The sequence below is a fragment of the Odocoileus virginianus genome, unplaced genomic scaffold (assembly GCF_023699985.2).
Source record: "Odocoileus virginianus isolate 20LAN1187 ecotype Illinois unplaced genomic scaffold, Ovbor_1.2 Unplaced_Scaffold_14, whole genome shotgun sequence".
Classification (NCBI taxonomy): Eukaryota; Metazoa; Chordata; class Mammalia; order Artiodactyla; family Cervidae; genus Odocoileus; species Odocoileus virginianus.
The window spans coordinates 1,647,604-1,663,606 of NW_027224276.1; the positions used below are offsets into that span (position 1 = coordinate 1,647,604).

A 16,003-nucleotide genomic window follows, 5' to 3' on the forward strand; every position below is an offset into this window, starting at 1 on the left:
ATAAAGTTGAAAGAATAATATAATGAATACCTCTGTACCTTTCAATCTAGACTTATCAACTGTAAGCATTTTGTTTTTTAATATTTATTTTATTTGACTGGGTCAGGTCTCAGTTGTGGGACACACGATTGTCGTGTCATGCGGGATCTTTCATTGAGGCACACAGACTCTCTAGTTGTGGCACGCGGGTTCTGGAACATGTGGGCTCAGTAGTTGTGGCCTGCAGGTTTAGTTGCTGTGCAGCATGTAGCATCTTAGTTCCCTGACCAGGGATCAAACCTGTGTCCCCTACATTGCAAGGAGAATTCTTAACCACTGGACCACCAGAGAGGTTCCTTTGCCATCATTTTTAATAATAATAATTCTAGTTTTATTCTAGTACTTTGAGTTGTATCATTCTACTACATTCTGGCCTCCATTCTTCCTGATGAGAAGTCAGTCATTAATATTGAGTCATTCTTGTACATAATTTTTTTTTTGCTGTTGTTGTTGACAGCACCATGTAGCTTTCAGGATCTCAATTCCCTGACTAGGTATTGAACCCAGGTCAAGGCAGTGAAAGTCTGGACTCCTAACCACTAGGCCACCAGGGAACTCCCTACATGTTTCTTTCTTTTTTAAATTGCTGCTTTCTTGATTTTCTCTCTATCTTTATCCTTCAAAAATTTGACCAAGATCTCTGCTTCTTAGATCTATAGATTGATGATGTTCATTGAATTTGGGAAATTTTGATTGTATCTTCAAGTACTTTTTTCTGCCCCTGTCTTTCTGTCCTCTTCTTCTGGGGCTCCTATTATATATGTCTTAGAATGCTTGATGTTGGCCCATGGGTTTCTGAGAATATCTTCATTTTTCTTCAATATATTTTTCTCTCTACTCTTCAAATTGTGTATCTATTGGTCTATCTTCAGGTTCATAGATTCTTTCTTCCAGTTTGAACTTACTTTTAAATTTCTCCAGTGAATTCTTCATAACTATTATTATGCTCTTCAATGACAGTTTCCATTTGATTCTTAAAAAATTTTTGCTAGCAGTTATAGCATATAACCCTTTATGCGAGACAGCAAAAGAGACACAGATGTATTGAATAGTCTTTTGGACTCTGTGGGAGAGGGCGAGGGTGGGATGATATGGGAGAATGGCATTGAAACATGTAAATTATCATATGTGAAATGAATCGCCAGTCCAGGTTGATGCATGATACAGGATGCTTGGGGCTGGTGCACTGGGATGACCCAGAGGGATGGGATGGGAAGGGAGGTGGGAGGGGGGTTCAGGATGGGGAACACATGTACACCCATGGTGGATTCAAGTCAATGTATGGCAAAACCAATACAATGTTGTAAAGTAAAATAAATAAATTAATTAATTAAAAAAGATAAATAAAATAAAATTTTCTAATATGTAAAAAAATATAGTAAAAATAAACTATATCTTGGTTTGTTAAAAAAAGTTATAATTTATATATGTATAAGTATATGCACATATATATTTTATATACATAAATCAACCATAAAAAAGAATGCAATTCTGTCATTTGCAATATTGTGGATGAATGAGCCTACAGAATATTAAGCTAAGTGAAATAAGCTTAAGACAGAGAAAGACAAATACTTTATCATGTCACTCATATGTGGAATCAAAAACAATAATACAAATGAATGTATGTAATGAAATAGAAACAGACTCATAGATATAGAAAATAAACTAGTGGTTCCCAGGAGGGAGAGGGAAAAGGGAAAGGGCAAGTTAGAAGTATAGGATTAAGAGACACTAATTACTATGTATAAAATAGATAAGCAACAAGAATATATGTACAGAACAGGGAATTATAGCCATTTTTATAATAACTTTTAATGGAGTATAATCTATAAAAATATTGAATCACTATGTTGTACACCTGAAACTAATATAATATTGTAAATCAACTATACATAAGCTTTAAAAAAAGGAGTGTGAATATGTGCCAAGAATAGGAATTTTGTGTTTGTTCATTCTCACCCACTAACACTCAGAAAGGCATTCTTCTCCCCACTCCTCTCCTCCCATCCTATCAGACCAAGCTCCTTAGTAAGGCTTCAAACACCTCATCCCTTGCCACAAGCTGTACTGGTTCCACTGGCCTGGAAGAAAACTCACATTTCTCATCCACACTCCTTCTTTCCACTTCTCTTGTTCTACCCTTCCATCCACCTTCCTCTCCAGTCATCACCCTCATCATAAGAGCACTCTCATGCTTAGCCCTGTCCCAAGACTCAGGATGAGACCACTCCCTCTCCTAGTCTTTCCTTTCCTCCTCTTTGTCAATGGTAAAGCAATGGTAAAATTCCTACAAGCCCTGACATCAAAAACACCTCAGATTCTTTGTGTTTCTCAGATTCTTTGTTTCCCATTTCTGTCTATGCCTCCCATTGTTTCTATATTCCGGTGTCTTTGTGTATCAGTGTTTGAGCATCAGAGTGTTTGTGTATATCCCAGTGACAATGTGCCCAAGTGTCAATATGTTTTAGCTTCTGTGTGTCCTAATGTCTTTATGCCTTAGTGTCTTTCTGTTTCAGTGTTAGTATATCCTACTGTTTGTATGTCCTAGCTTTTCTCTATGCTCAAGTATCTATGTGTCTTGGAGTCAGTGTTTGGATATCTCAGCATCTGTGTTTCCTGCTGTTGGTATTTACCCTCATGTGTAAATTCCAGTGTCTCTGTGCCCCAGTGTCTGTACATGTCACAATGACTATATTGAACAGTGTTTTTGTCTTAGCATCTGCGTATATCTCAGAATCTTTGCTTTTACAGTTTCAGTAATTCCTAGTGGCTATATACCTCAATGTCTATGTTTCCTAGGCCTGTGAACTGCAAGGTCTGGGTATGTTCCAATGACTGTCCTACTCTGTGTGTCCCAGTGTGTGTGTCCCAGGGTCTCTGTGTGTCCCATGGGCCAAATGTGCCTGTGTTTGTGTCCCAGTCAATTGTTCTTATTGTCTCTCTTATTGTCAGTTCAGTTCAGTCACTCAGTCGTGTCCAACTCTTTGCAACCCCGTGGACTGCAGCACGCCAGGCCTCCCTGTCCATCACCAACTCCCGGAGTTTACTCAGACTCATGTCCATTGAGTCGGTGATGCCATCCAACCATCTCATCCTCTGTCGTCCCCTTCTCCTCCCGCCTTCAATCTTTCGCCCAGCATCAGGGTCTTTTCAAATGAGTCAGTTCTTCACATCAGGTGGCCAAAGTATTGGAGTTTCAGCTTCAACATCAGTCCTTCCAATGAATATTCAGGATTGATTTCCTTTAGGATGGACTGGTTGGATCTCCTTGCTGTCCAAGGGACTCTCAAGAGTCTTCTCCAACACCACAGTTCAAAAGCATCAATTCTTCGGTGCTCAGCTTTCTTTATAGTCCAACTCTCACATCCATACATGACTACTGGAAAAACCATAGCCTTGACTAGATGGACCTTTGTTGGCAAAGTAATGTCTCTGCTTTTTAATATGCTGTCTTATTGTCAGTGTATACTAATTCCTGTTTCCTGGTGTCTATACATCCTATTTACTGTATGTTCCGATGTATATTTCCTAGTGACAGTATATTCCAGTGTTTAAGAGCATTACTTTCTGTGGTTCTCATATCTGTAGGCCCCAGTGTTTGTATATCCCAATGCTTGTGATTCCTGGTGTCTGTGTGTTGTAGAATCTGTGACTGTCCTAGTGTTAGTGTGTCCCAATGTCTGTGTACCTCATGTGTATGCACTGATATCCATGTGGTCCAGTGCCTGTATATCCCAGTGTCTGTCTCTTAGTGACTATGCACCAGTATCTATGTTCCCAGGGTCTGTCTCAATGATTATATATCCCCTAGTCACTGTATATCAAAGTTTCTATGTGTCTTAAGTTCTGTCTGTATCTGTGTACCATGATGTCTATGTATACCAGTTTCTCTTTTTCTCTGTAAATTAGTGCATTAGTGTCCATGTGCCCCCAGTGTCTGTGTGCCAGCATGTTGGTTGTATAGCTTAGTTTCAGTGTTTCTGTGTGCCTCAGTCTCAGTGTATATCCCACTCTATGTGCCCTAGTGTTTTTGTACTAGTGTCTGTGTGTCTCAATATCTGTGAAAAGAGTGTCTGTTTGTCCCAGTGTCAGTATATCCCCATATCTGTAAGTTCCAGTGTCTATGTATCCTAGTGTCTGTGCAAGTCCCAATGTACTGTATGTTCTATTATCTGTCAGTGTTTGTTTGTCCCAGTGTTTGTATGTTCCAAAGTGATTGTGTGTTCCAGAGTAAGCATGTTGCAGTGTGTCTATGTATTTCAGTGTTTTGTGTGCTTAGTGACTGTATCCCAGTTTCTGTGTGTTTGAGTCTGTGTATCCCAGTGTCTACATATTTCAGTGACTGTGTCCCTTTGTTAGCATGTTGTAGTCTTTCTGAGTCTCAGTGTTTGTGTGCCTCATGACTGTATCACACTGTATGTCCTAGTGTTTGTGTGTTCCAGTATCTGTAGGCTTAAGTGTTTGCTACTGTGTATGTCAGTGTCTGTTTGTTTTCTGCTGTCTGTATATCCTAGTTTGGGAGGACACTGATGTTTATGTATTCCACTGTGTACCACACATCTCTATGTATCAGTGTTTGTGTGTCTCAGTGTCTGTATGTCTCAGTGATTTTTTTTCTTAGTGTTTATGTACCTTGTTTCCCAGTGTCTAGGTCCTTCACGTTTCACTAGTGTCCCTAGTGATTGTATCTCCCAGTGTTTCTGTATATCCAAGTGTCTATGTGTGTCAGGGACTGTGTCCCATTGTCTATACACTCAAGTAGCTGTGTCTAAATGTTTATGTATCCCAGTGTCTATGTACTTTAATGTCTGTAAGTCCCTGTTTCTGTCTACTTCTGACTGTGCAACAGTTTGTGTGTCAAAATGACTGTGTGTCACAGTGTATATATAATTCCCAGTACCTATAGATCACAGCCTCTCTGTACACTAGTGGCTGGGTGTCCCAATATTTGTTTTATGTCCTAAGACTGTATGTTCTACTATCTGTGTGTCTTTATGTCTGTGTATGTTCCAATCTCTGTGCACAAAGATAGGAAAACACAGATACTAGAACACACAGAGGCTTACAAATGCCCTGACACAGAGATGCACAGAATTTTTATATGTCCCATGGTTTGTGAACCCCAGTGACTGCATGTTGCATATGTCTCTTAATTTCAGTGTTTGTATACTTCAGTATCTGTAGCCCAGTGTCTGTGTGTCACAACATCTGTTTGATCCTGTTTTGTGGTGGTTCTATGGTGGTTCCATGTCTGTATGTGCCTCAATAACTGTATATCCCAGGATGTGTCCCAATTTCTGTGTGTTCTGATGTCAGTGTACCTCAGTGTATGTATATTCCAGTGTTTGCTTGTTCCACTGTTTGTGAGGCAAAGTGTCTGTATGTCTTAGTGTTTTTATATGTCCTTATGTTTCTGTGCTTCAATATCTATATTCTGTTTTTGTGTATTCTAGTCTCAGTATGATCCCAAGTTTCAGTTTTTTCATATTTCAGTCTCTATGCCTCAGTTTCCTTGTGTCCCAGTGGTGCTGTGTCTCAGTGTGTGTGTGTGTGTGTCCCAGGTTCTATGTATCCTTCTGTTTGTATACCCCAGTGTCTGTGTATACCAGTACATGTGTGGCAGTGTCTGGTCCCATTGTTTCTGTGTGCCAGCATCCCAGTGTGTTCTGATGATTGTTCTAGTATCTTTGTGTGTTGTGTTAGTATATTCCAGTGTCTCTCTGTGTTTTAGTGGTTGGCTATATTTCCCAATGGCTATGCGCCTCTTAATATCTGTATGAGCAAGTGTTTGGCTGTGTTTTAGTGTCTACATATTTTAGTTTCTCAAGGTTTCTGTGTCTCAATGTCTCTGTGTCTGGTGTCTGTGGTTTCCTTTGCATATTGTAGTTCACTATCTGCATATCCTTGGTTCCCTATAACTCTGTGAGTTTCTGTTTCCTGTTCTTTATGCACCTGTCTTATACACTCTATTGGTCTTTTTATTTCAGTGTCTGTATGTTCACCTCTCTGGGTTTCTCGGAGTCTCTGACTGTATTCTCCTGTTTCTATCTGTTGTCTCTGTGTGTCCCTGATCTCTGTATGTTAGTATCTGTGTATCCTTATCCTTCAATGTACTTGAGTACATATCTTGAACCTCTGTGCTCTAGTGGCCTATATCTCCCTATCTCTGTGTGCCCATGGATCTCTGCATATTAGTGTCTGGGCATCCAATGAGCCTTTCTGTTTGAGTGTTGATGCAACCCTTTTTCCGTTCATCATTGAATTTTTGTGTTCCTGAATCTTTACATGTTCCTGGATCTTTGCACTTTCCAGAGTCTTTATTATGTCTTTGTGTCTTTGTGTTCCTCGAATCTGCGTGTCCCTGAGTCTTTGCATGTGATCTAGGATCTATGTTTGTGCATCACTGTGTCAGGGCATTCATGAGCCTCTGTGTGTTCCAGCATCTGTGTGTTCCTATCTTTCTGCATCCCCAAGTTTTGCATATCCCTGAACTTTCATGATCCACTGTGTGTCCTGGAACCTCTGTATTCCTGTTCTGGGTGTCTCTCTCTGAGCCTCTGTGTTCTAGTGTCTGTACTCATGAATCTGCATATGCCTCCTTCCATGTGCCCTTTGTTGGTGAATCCCTGAGTCTGTGCATCTCTGGAGCTTGGCTCTCCATGTCTCTGATTTAGCATTTACCCTACTTCTCCATTTATTTTCTCCAACTTTTGCCAATGTTTCTGTATTAGTTTCTTGATGTTGCTATGGCTGTGTCTTAAGTTGTTCTGTGCCTCAATACCATTCTTTCTTAGTCCATAGATCTTTTTATCTAGATTTTCATGACTGTGTTCTTGTTTCTGTGGGTCTGTTTGTCAGGGTGTTTCTTTGTATTTGTTCCTCTTTTTGTCTTGCTCTGTCCCTGTTTTTGTTTTGATCTGACTCACCATGTCTGTGTCACTGTCTCTCTATTTGTGTCTGGTGTCTGGATCCATGTCTTTTTAATTTTTTACCCACTATCTCTGTGTCCCTGGGTCTGAGTCACTGTCCCTATCCTTTCATTTGTGGCCTTGGTTCCTTTTTTGTGTGTCTCTATTTCTGGGCATCCCCAGGTGTATCTTGGTTCATTGTCTTTGCCCATTTGCTTATGTTCTGTGTGTTTGTCTCTCTATGTCTAGGTTTCTTTATTCCTATTTTGATCCTTCCAGAGTGTGTCTATGTTTCTGTCCCTATGTCTATCCTGTATCTATATGACTATGTTTGTGGGTTCACTTCCCCATGTCTACTTGTTCTAAGATTTCTCATTCTGAATTCCTGTATCCCTGTTACTGTGTCACAATATCCCCATTATTCCTGGGCTTATCTTGCCTGTCCTTATGTCTGTTACCTGATATGAAACTTATCTCTTCAATGGTGTTTGTCATGGTTGAGGTGTCTGGTTCCCATGTCTTTGTCATTGGATCTCTAACTATATAAATCTATGCTTCTGTCTCATTCTTAGTGTGTTCCTCTGCATGTGTGTGTGTCCTTGCCTCTTTATCACCAAGTCTATATCTGTGTAACATTGAATCTGTTTCTATGTCCTTATAGGTTTCAGGTCTTATGTCTCTGTGTTCTCTTCTCATCCCACATCCCACGTCTGCATGCCATCATGTCTGTGTGTTTCTACCTCTCTGTCCTTGGTGTGATCTTGGCCAAAGACAAGACCAAGACTGTGGTCTTGGTCAACGTCAAGACCAAGACTAGGGTTTTGATCAACGTCAAGACCAAGACTAGGGTCTTGACCGATGTCTCCCTGGTTACCTCTGTGTCCTTGTGTCTTTGTGTCTGAATCTCTATCTTTTCATTTTGTATGTTATTATGTCTCAGTGTCTTCATATTAGTCACTGTGTGCCTGCTCTTGGGTGACCTCATTTTTGTCTCTCTGCCTCTATCTTTGTGACAGAGATAGCACCTCAAAACGGGGATATAGAAGCTCAGCCAGAGAGCATCTGTTTCTCTGGGTTTATGTCCCTGATGCTATCACTCTGGTTTCCTGCCCCCATCTTTGTATGTTTATATGCCCCATGTCTATTCTGTTTATTTTGAAATCCTTGTATTTCCATATGTCTCTATCTCTACCCATTCATATCTATGTCCTCATAGCTGTTTCTGTATGTGATCTTGTGACTTTGGTTGTGAGTAGCATATGTGTGTGTCTACTGCTGTGTCATGGGATCCTTTTTTGTTCATTCATTTCTTCATTCAGCAAATATTTACTAAGCACCTACTAAGTGCTAAGAACTGGGGATACATTGCTACTGCTGCTAAGTCACTTCAGTCGCATCCAACTGTGTGCAACCCCATAGACGGCAGCCCACTAGGCTCCCCTGTCCCTGGGATTCTCCAGGCAAGAACATGGAGTGGGTTGCCATTTCCTTCTCCAATGCGTGAAAGTGAAGTCGCTCAGTCGTGTCCAGCTCTTAGCGACCCCATGGACTGCAGCCTACCAGGCTCCTCCGTCCATGGGATTTTCCAGGCAAGAGTACTGGAGTGGGGTGCCAACATAAATGATTTAGAAAATGTCCTTGCTCTCAAGTAGCTCACAGTCTAAGTAAGGGATCCAGACAAGTAAATAGTATGCACACAGGATGTACAAGTAAGTACATAGTATGAAAGGTGAATTTGAATGGAATAGGGGTGGGCTGTGGGAACACAGGGGTCCAAACTCAATCTATGGGAGGGGTCAGGGAAGGCTTCCTAGAGGAAGTGACAACTAAGACTTGAAGAATGTGTAACATTTACCTGAATGAAGACAAGGAAGGGAATCCCACATAGAAGGAAAAGCACATGCAAGGGCTGATTGGTGGGTTTGTTAGAGGAACTGTGTTTGTGTGCATGCATAGTCACTAAATCATGTCTGAGTCTTTGTGACCCTATGGACTATAGCCCACCAGGCTCCTCTGCCCATGGGATTCTCCCAGCAAGAATACTGGAGTGGGCTGCCATTTCCTTTTCTAGGGGATCTTCCTGACCAAGGACTGAACCCACATCTCCTGCATCTTCTGCCTTGGCAGGCAGATTCTTTACCACTGAGTCACTTGGGAAACCCTAGGGGAACTGTAAGAGCTTTAAATAAGCCATGGGAGCCAGAGAAGGTTGTGAGGAGTACTGGTGCCTCAGGTTTTTTTTAAGGAAGTCACTTCTAAGGTTGCTCTGAAGTATGGATTAAAGAGGGTACAGACTGGAGACAGTAAAGACTGTTAGGAGGTAGGAGTCTCGAAACCTCTAGGTCCATAGATCTGCATATCTTTGTGTACGTGTTCTGGTGAATGTATCCCTTAGTGCCTGTGTTAGTGTGTGTGTCCCTGTGTGTTTTCATGTCCTCAGGGCTTTGTTCCTGGTCAACCCTGTGCCCTGGCCCCTGAGTCACCTAAACTCAGGTCTCCTGGCTGTGAGGTTCAGGGACCATCACAGGACATAGGCAATGTAGGGTTGGCCCAGAAACCATTGTACATGAGAGCATTTCACCAGTCAGCAGGAAGCTCAGTGGGGCAACAGTCTTGGTGAGTCCTTCAGCAGCTTCTTGCCTAGGACCACAGGCACATCTGGGCCCTGGTGCCTCCTCAGTTTTGGCCCCATAGGCCCTGCCACCAGCTTGATGTCTGCATGCTGGAACTGTCCTGATGGATAGAGATGGAATACCAGTCAGGTCAGTGTCCTGAGTCCCACTGATAACTCTGAGAGGATCCTAAAGCAGGGAACCTTGAAAGAAAAGTAGGAGAGAGGAGAGGCAGCAAAGGCCTGGAGGAGGGAAGAGATTGAGCGTTGTGTGATTTGTGGAGGAGTCAAATGGGACAGGAGTGTAGTATGAAAGTAGAGAGCCAAAGTGGATGAGATGGCAGCAGACAGGGTACAGTCTGGCTTGAAGGAGGTGACAAGTTAGATTAGAGAAGTGAGGAGGTTCAAAGGAAGTAAAAATACCTGTCCAATCCACCATCACTGCCCAAATTATTTGGTGGGGGTCTCAGCCTCAGGTTCTGCTAGTGTCTCCTGACCTACAGTTTGGCTTTCTGCAATCCCCCTTTACAGCAACATCCAGAAGGATCTTTGTAATACTCAGATCTGACTGTATCTTTCTCTTGCTTCCCTGATGGCTCAGATGGTAAATAATCTGTGTACAATGCAGAGATGAGGGCTCAATCCCTGGGTCGGGAAGATCCCCTGGAGAAGAGAATGGGTACCCACTCCAGTATCCCTGCCTGGAGAATTCCATGGACAGAGGAGCCTGATGGGCAACAGTCCATGGGGGTCTCAGAGTCAGACACAACTGAGCAACTTTCACTTTCACTTTCTCCTGCCTATGCGTTTTCATGACTCCCATTGTCTTCAGGAAAAGTCAAATTCTTCATGTGGGCACTCTGGTCTGACTACTCCAGCTCCATCTCCTCCAATCTCCATTCTTTTCCTCTACACATTTGCTCAGCTTTCCATACTCAGTGCAGGTCTCTCTCCTACAGGAGATCTTTCTTTTGAGCTCCAAGGCTGGGCAAGGTGCCTCACCCTGGATTCCTCCAGCTCCCTGGACTGCTTTCTGTCTAGCACTGATAACTCACTGGGATCACTATCCATGTCTGGGTCTGTCTTCTTCCTAGACCAGGAGCTCTCCAAGGGCAGAGCTTGGTTCTGATTCTTCTTTGTGGTTTGAGGGTCAAGGTGCTGGGGGATAACTGACCTTTCACTGTGGCAGAGTTTCTCTTGGGACTGGTGCTCCCTGGCCACTATCAGCCTCAGTAACACTTACCCAGTAGGCTATGGGCCAAGGGGCTGAGACTTGAGCCACTGACCACATAGAACCCAAGGTGTGGTAGCTGCAGGATGCTGGGGTTCTGGTAGTGGTGCTGGAGACCTAGGAACTCAAGGTAAAGCCCGAGGTAGAGGGTTTAACATGCTGCAGCAGTCACACTGGAGCTCCAGCTAGGGCCTTTTCAGTAGTGCAGGCTGGTCCCAGGACAGAAGCAAGGTACCCTTACCTTGCACAGATATGGAACTGTGGGTAATGGAAACAGTGTAGGCCCAGGGTTTACAGGGGCCCACAGGGCCAACACAGGATTGGTACAGGCCTACAGACCTACCTGGAGGTAGGTACAGATCTGGTCCTTGTGATCTGGCCTTGATGGTGCCCTAAGCAGCTGTCTACTCACATGCAGCCCTGAGGGGAGAAGAATGCTTACCGGGAGCACAGGGTTTCACATGGTCATGCACATGGTCACTCATAGCACAGGAGGGGTGAAGTCTCAGTGCCTGAAATTCAGATGGAGTGGTGCAGATTTGCGGTTAGAGTGCTAGCTCCTGAGGATAGTGCTTCTACCATAGCCTATCCAGCTGCTCCTTCCTGTGCAGTGTGTGAGCATGTATGTATATGTGTGCATGCTTACCCCAGTGGGGCTGTTTGCATGTGTGTGCTTGCCTCTGAATGTGTAAATGTGTGTGTTTAGTTCCATTCATCTGACTATCTCTGGGCATATCAGTGCATCTGTATATTTGGGAAAAATGTTATGGTAGAGTGTATATTTTTTGGTTGTATGTTTATATATGTCTCTGGATATGTGTCTCTGGGCTTCCTAGGTGGCGCTAGCGGTAAAGAACTTACTTACTTGCCAATGCAGGAGACATGATAGACTGAGGTTCGATCCCTGGGAAGATTCCCTGGAGGAAGAAATGGCAACTCACTCCAGTATTTTTGCCTGGAGAATCCCATGGACAGAGGAGCCTGATGGGCTATAGTTTATAGGGTAGCAAAGAGTTGGACAAGACTGAATAGACTTAGGACTCATGCTGGATATCTTAGTGTTATAAATCTTGGTCAATAGTTTATGTCATCTGTGTCTGGTTGTGTGTTGGTACATATTATGTATCTGGGGGTGTCAGTGAGTATGCATCTGTCTGTCTATCATGGAATTTGTGTATATTGGTGTGTTTTATGTATCTAGAGTAGCAGAGTGTGTGTGCCTCTGTGTGTTGAATTCTTGTGAATTGAGATGACTCTGGGGTTATCAGTGTATGTATGTTTATATATGTGTCATTGTGTATATCTGGGCATGTATTATGCAACACTATGTATCTGGATGCATATTTCTATGTTACTATGTGTAGGTGTGGAAAGTGTCAAAATATATGTCCTTGGATGTGAGTTTTTGTGAGTTTACTGTATGTCCTGGTATGTGTATGTGTATCTATGAGTGTCTTGGTGTTAGAGTGTATTTGTGTTTTCATGTGTCTGAGTATGCACTTGTATGTTAGTGAGGTGCACTGCTATGTGTTTGTATTAGTCCACAAATGTCTGGGGGTGTTGACATGTATATTTGGCTGTGGAGTTATATGAGATAGAGTCTTTGGTGCTCTCCCCTGTCTTTGGGTCATCTATGAGTTGTAGCAGATCCCCTGGATGCTCATCCAGTGTGAAGAAGGTCCTCTCTTCTGAGTGTGGGATGTGTATCACAAAGTGGGGTCCCATTTATTGCAAGGCAGGAGGCACAACTCTGTAGTTACAGCCTTAGAAGGTATGGGAAGTGAGGAGAGGGAAAGAGAGAGGAGGGGAAGATAGTAGGCCATGTTTATTTCCCCAGAGAGACAGTCCAGCCCCAGTCCCAGTGCACAAGCTGTCCTATACTCAAGTAAGTCAGCAAGGGTGGCTGGCTTATTCAAGAATGAGAAAGTGAAGATGCTTGGCAACATGCCTGCAAAAGATAGGAGGACTATGTTGATAGGAGACTGATTATTACATTCCTAGTAACTCTGGGGCCCCCTGGCCTCTGAGTCACCCCAAATTCCTGAGCTCAGTATTTAAGTCTTTTCTGGTATCTAGTCCCTGCCTAGCTCTCCACTCTTCTCTGTATGCTCCAGCCTAACTGAACTGAATATTCTTATGGGTACCTTGTCTTATCTTGCTAGTGACTCCATTGTTTCTGTTTCTCCTGCTACTTGGAATGTTCTCCTTCTTTTAACTAGCAATATTCAATTTCTACTCATTCTTCTAGGTCAGCTCAAATGCTATTTTAAAATTTTATTTATTTATTTTATTTTTGGTTGCACTGGGTCTTTGTTGAAGCACCTGGGGCTCTTCCTTGCTGTGTGTAGGCTTTCTCTAGTTGCTGCATGTGGGGGCTACTCTTCCTTGTGCTGCATGGGCTTCTCATAGTGATGGCTTTTCTTGTTGCAGAGAATGGGTTCTAGGGCGAGTGAGCTTTAGTAGTTGCAGCATGTGGGCTCTGTAGTTGTGATGCACAGGCTTAGTTGCCTCACAGCATGTGGGATCTTCCCAAACCGGGGATCGAACCGCTGTCTCCTGCATTGTCAGGCAGATTCCTATCCTCTGTGTCACCAGGGAAGCCCCATGTTAATATTTTAATTTGCATTTTCATTATGACTTAAAAGGTTGGACATTTGTTCTTTTTGAAGTGCTGGTTTTAAGTCAATTTTCAATTGGATTGTCTTCATTTTTCTTACTGTAGATTTCTAGAACTTTGTTATATATTATTAACATAATGACAGCTTGGGGGTCTTTGTCAGGGGAACTCTTTGTTCACCTTTCGCTAGTACTGCAGAACTTTCCTGAGATTTCATGCTGCCTCTATCTCCTCCAAAGATCTCTTCAGAATTGCTGTCCCAATGTGGATTCTCTGCCAAGTGTAAAAGAAATAGGAGAAATCCTTCACACTCTGAGGGCAAAGATGTCTCCAGCCCACCAAAAGGCATACCTTCCTTCTGATTAGGAAAGTCTTCATTGGCTTCCCAATCTGACCTTGCATGTTTCCAAGACTGAGACCTCATGCTCCCCATGGCATCTTAGTTTTTCAAGCTCAGTTATATTCAAAATTCTTCCTTATAGCATTTATGCATGCATTCACTTGATCATTTATTTATTCATTCAGGTGCTGTTTAAGCATCAGGAACATGGTGGTGAAAAAGTCAGTCATGATTTCTGACCTGGTGAAGCTCATATTTTAGTTGGGAAGGCAGGCATGAACGAAATTATAATTACCAATTGTGACAAATGCTATAAGAAAGAAAGAATAGAATGACTGAGGGAGTTGCAGGTACTCAACATAGTGTGGAGCAGTAGTAAGGGATAAGAAGGACATCTGAGTTGATATTTAAGGCATGATCTGGAGCTTAAGTGACAATGGAAGAAATGAGGGTGGTAGGTAGGGGCAGGGCAAAGCAGGTCAGAGCAATTTTCAAGCAGGGGGAACAGCTTGGAAGAGTCCCCGAGTGAAGGCAGGGGAGAGGGTAGGGCCTATTGGAGGAACAGGAGGAGTGTGAGTCGGAGAAGGTGAGGTCAGAGAGGTATGGGATAGAGGGCAGGTCATGCAGGGACTTGTAGCTCATAAGGACTTTGAACTTTATTCTAAAAAGTATGATAAAAAATGATAAGTATGATAGGAAACCCTTGAGGGGAGTTAAGTAGGGAAGAGACATGAAGTGATATATGTTTTTAAATGATCCCTTTGCTGAGGAAGAATGTCCAAGAGAATGTCTCAAAAAAGGAAGCAAGAAAACCAGTGATGAGTCTGGAACAGTTTTCTAGGTGACGCACAATGGTAGTCTGCCCTAAGATAGTGACAGTTGGGGTAGTGAGAAGTGGGTGCATTTGACAAACAGAGATAACTGTGTCAGGAATAAAAGATGGATGGGGTATTGGGAGGGAGGATGGTGAAGGAAATGGGTATGTCAATAATGTCATGCCCAAATTTCTATCCCTGTGAATTATTGTCACCCCCAACTGGTTCTAATCCTACCCTATAAGGTCACCTGGGAAATGTCACTCCTCTCAGGAAGGTGAGTAGTGAAGTAGTGAATCACATTCATCATGGGACCAAAGTGTGTAGGTTCAAATCTCTTACTAGAGGTGTGATGTAGAATAAGTTAGGTCACTTCTCTGTGCTTCAGTTTCCCCATGAGTAAAATCCAGATAATAAGAGTTTTTTGGTGAGAATTAAATGAAGACTACAAGTACAATATGTAGATCAGTACCTGTACATAAGAAGAGCTAAAAAATGTAAAAAACTAGAAATAAAACCACCATATGACCCAGCAATCCCACTCCTAGGCATATACCCTGAGGAAACCAAAATTGAAAAAGACACATGTACCCCAATGTTCATTGCAGCACTGATTTACAATAGCTAGAACATGGAAGCAACCTAGATGTCCATTGACAGATGAATGGATAAAGAAGTTGTGGTACATATACACAATGGAATATTACTCAGTCATAAAAAGGAATGCATTTGAGTCAGTTCTAATGAGGTGGATGAACCTAGAGCCTATTATACAGAGTGAAGTAAGTCAGAAAGAGAAAGATAAATATCATATACTAATGCATATATATGGAATCTAGAAAGATGGTACTGAAGAATTTATTTGCAGGGCAGCAATGGAGAAACAGACATAGAGAACAGACTTATGGACATGGGGAGAGGGGAGGAGAGGGTGAGATGTATGGAGAGAATAACATGGAAACTTACATTACCATATGTAAAATAGATAGCCAATGGGAATTTGCTGTATGTCTCAGGGAACTCAAACAGGGGCTCTGTATCAACCTAGAGGGGTGGGATGGGGAGGGAGATGGGAGGGAGGTTCAAGAGGGAGGGGACATATGTATACCTATGACCTGATTCATGTTGAGATTTGACAGAAAACAACAAAATTCTGTAAAGCAATTATCCTTCAATTAAAAATAAAAAAATGTAAACATTATTTCACAGCCTTTGGAAAATTTAGACAACTGTCATCATCTTCCTCATTTTTTATATTCTTCTCATTAAGCAGGGCTGTTTATGGAGCACAAAACAACCAATCAGACCTACCTTGCCCAGGGGTGCTCCCATTTATAACCCTACATCCCTTCTCTGCTTGTGAAGCATAAGCAAGTCTCTTGTCCAACAAAGCAAATGTCAAAGCCATACCTTGGCCATTTTGTTTCTGTGCATTTCCC

At 42.5% G+C, this 16,003-nt stretch overlaps 1 protein-coding gene across 1 annotated transcript; it reads right to left on the reverse strand.

Annotated features, from left to right (window-relative positions):
• Positions 1-9,471: 9,471 nt before the first annotated feature.
• LOC110151102 (inter-alpha-trypsin inhibitor heavy chain H6) lies at positions 9,472-15,972 on the reverse strand. Its single transcript, XM_070462803.1, is given in 8 exon segments — positions 9,472-9,683; positions 10,805-10,964; positions 10,966-11,106; positions 11,109-11,212; positions 12,403-12,528; positions 12,711-12,740; positions 13,590-13,682; positions 15,876-15,972. Coding segments are annotated over 8 exon segments (963 nt in total).
• Between the last annotated feature and the right edge of the window lie 31 nt (positions 15,973-16,003).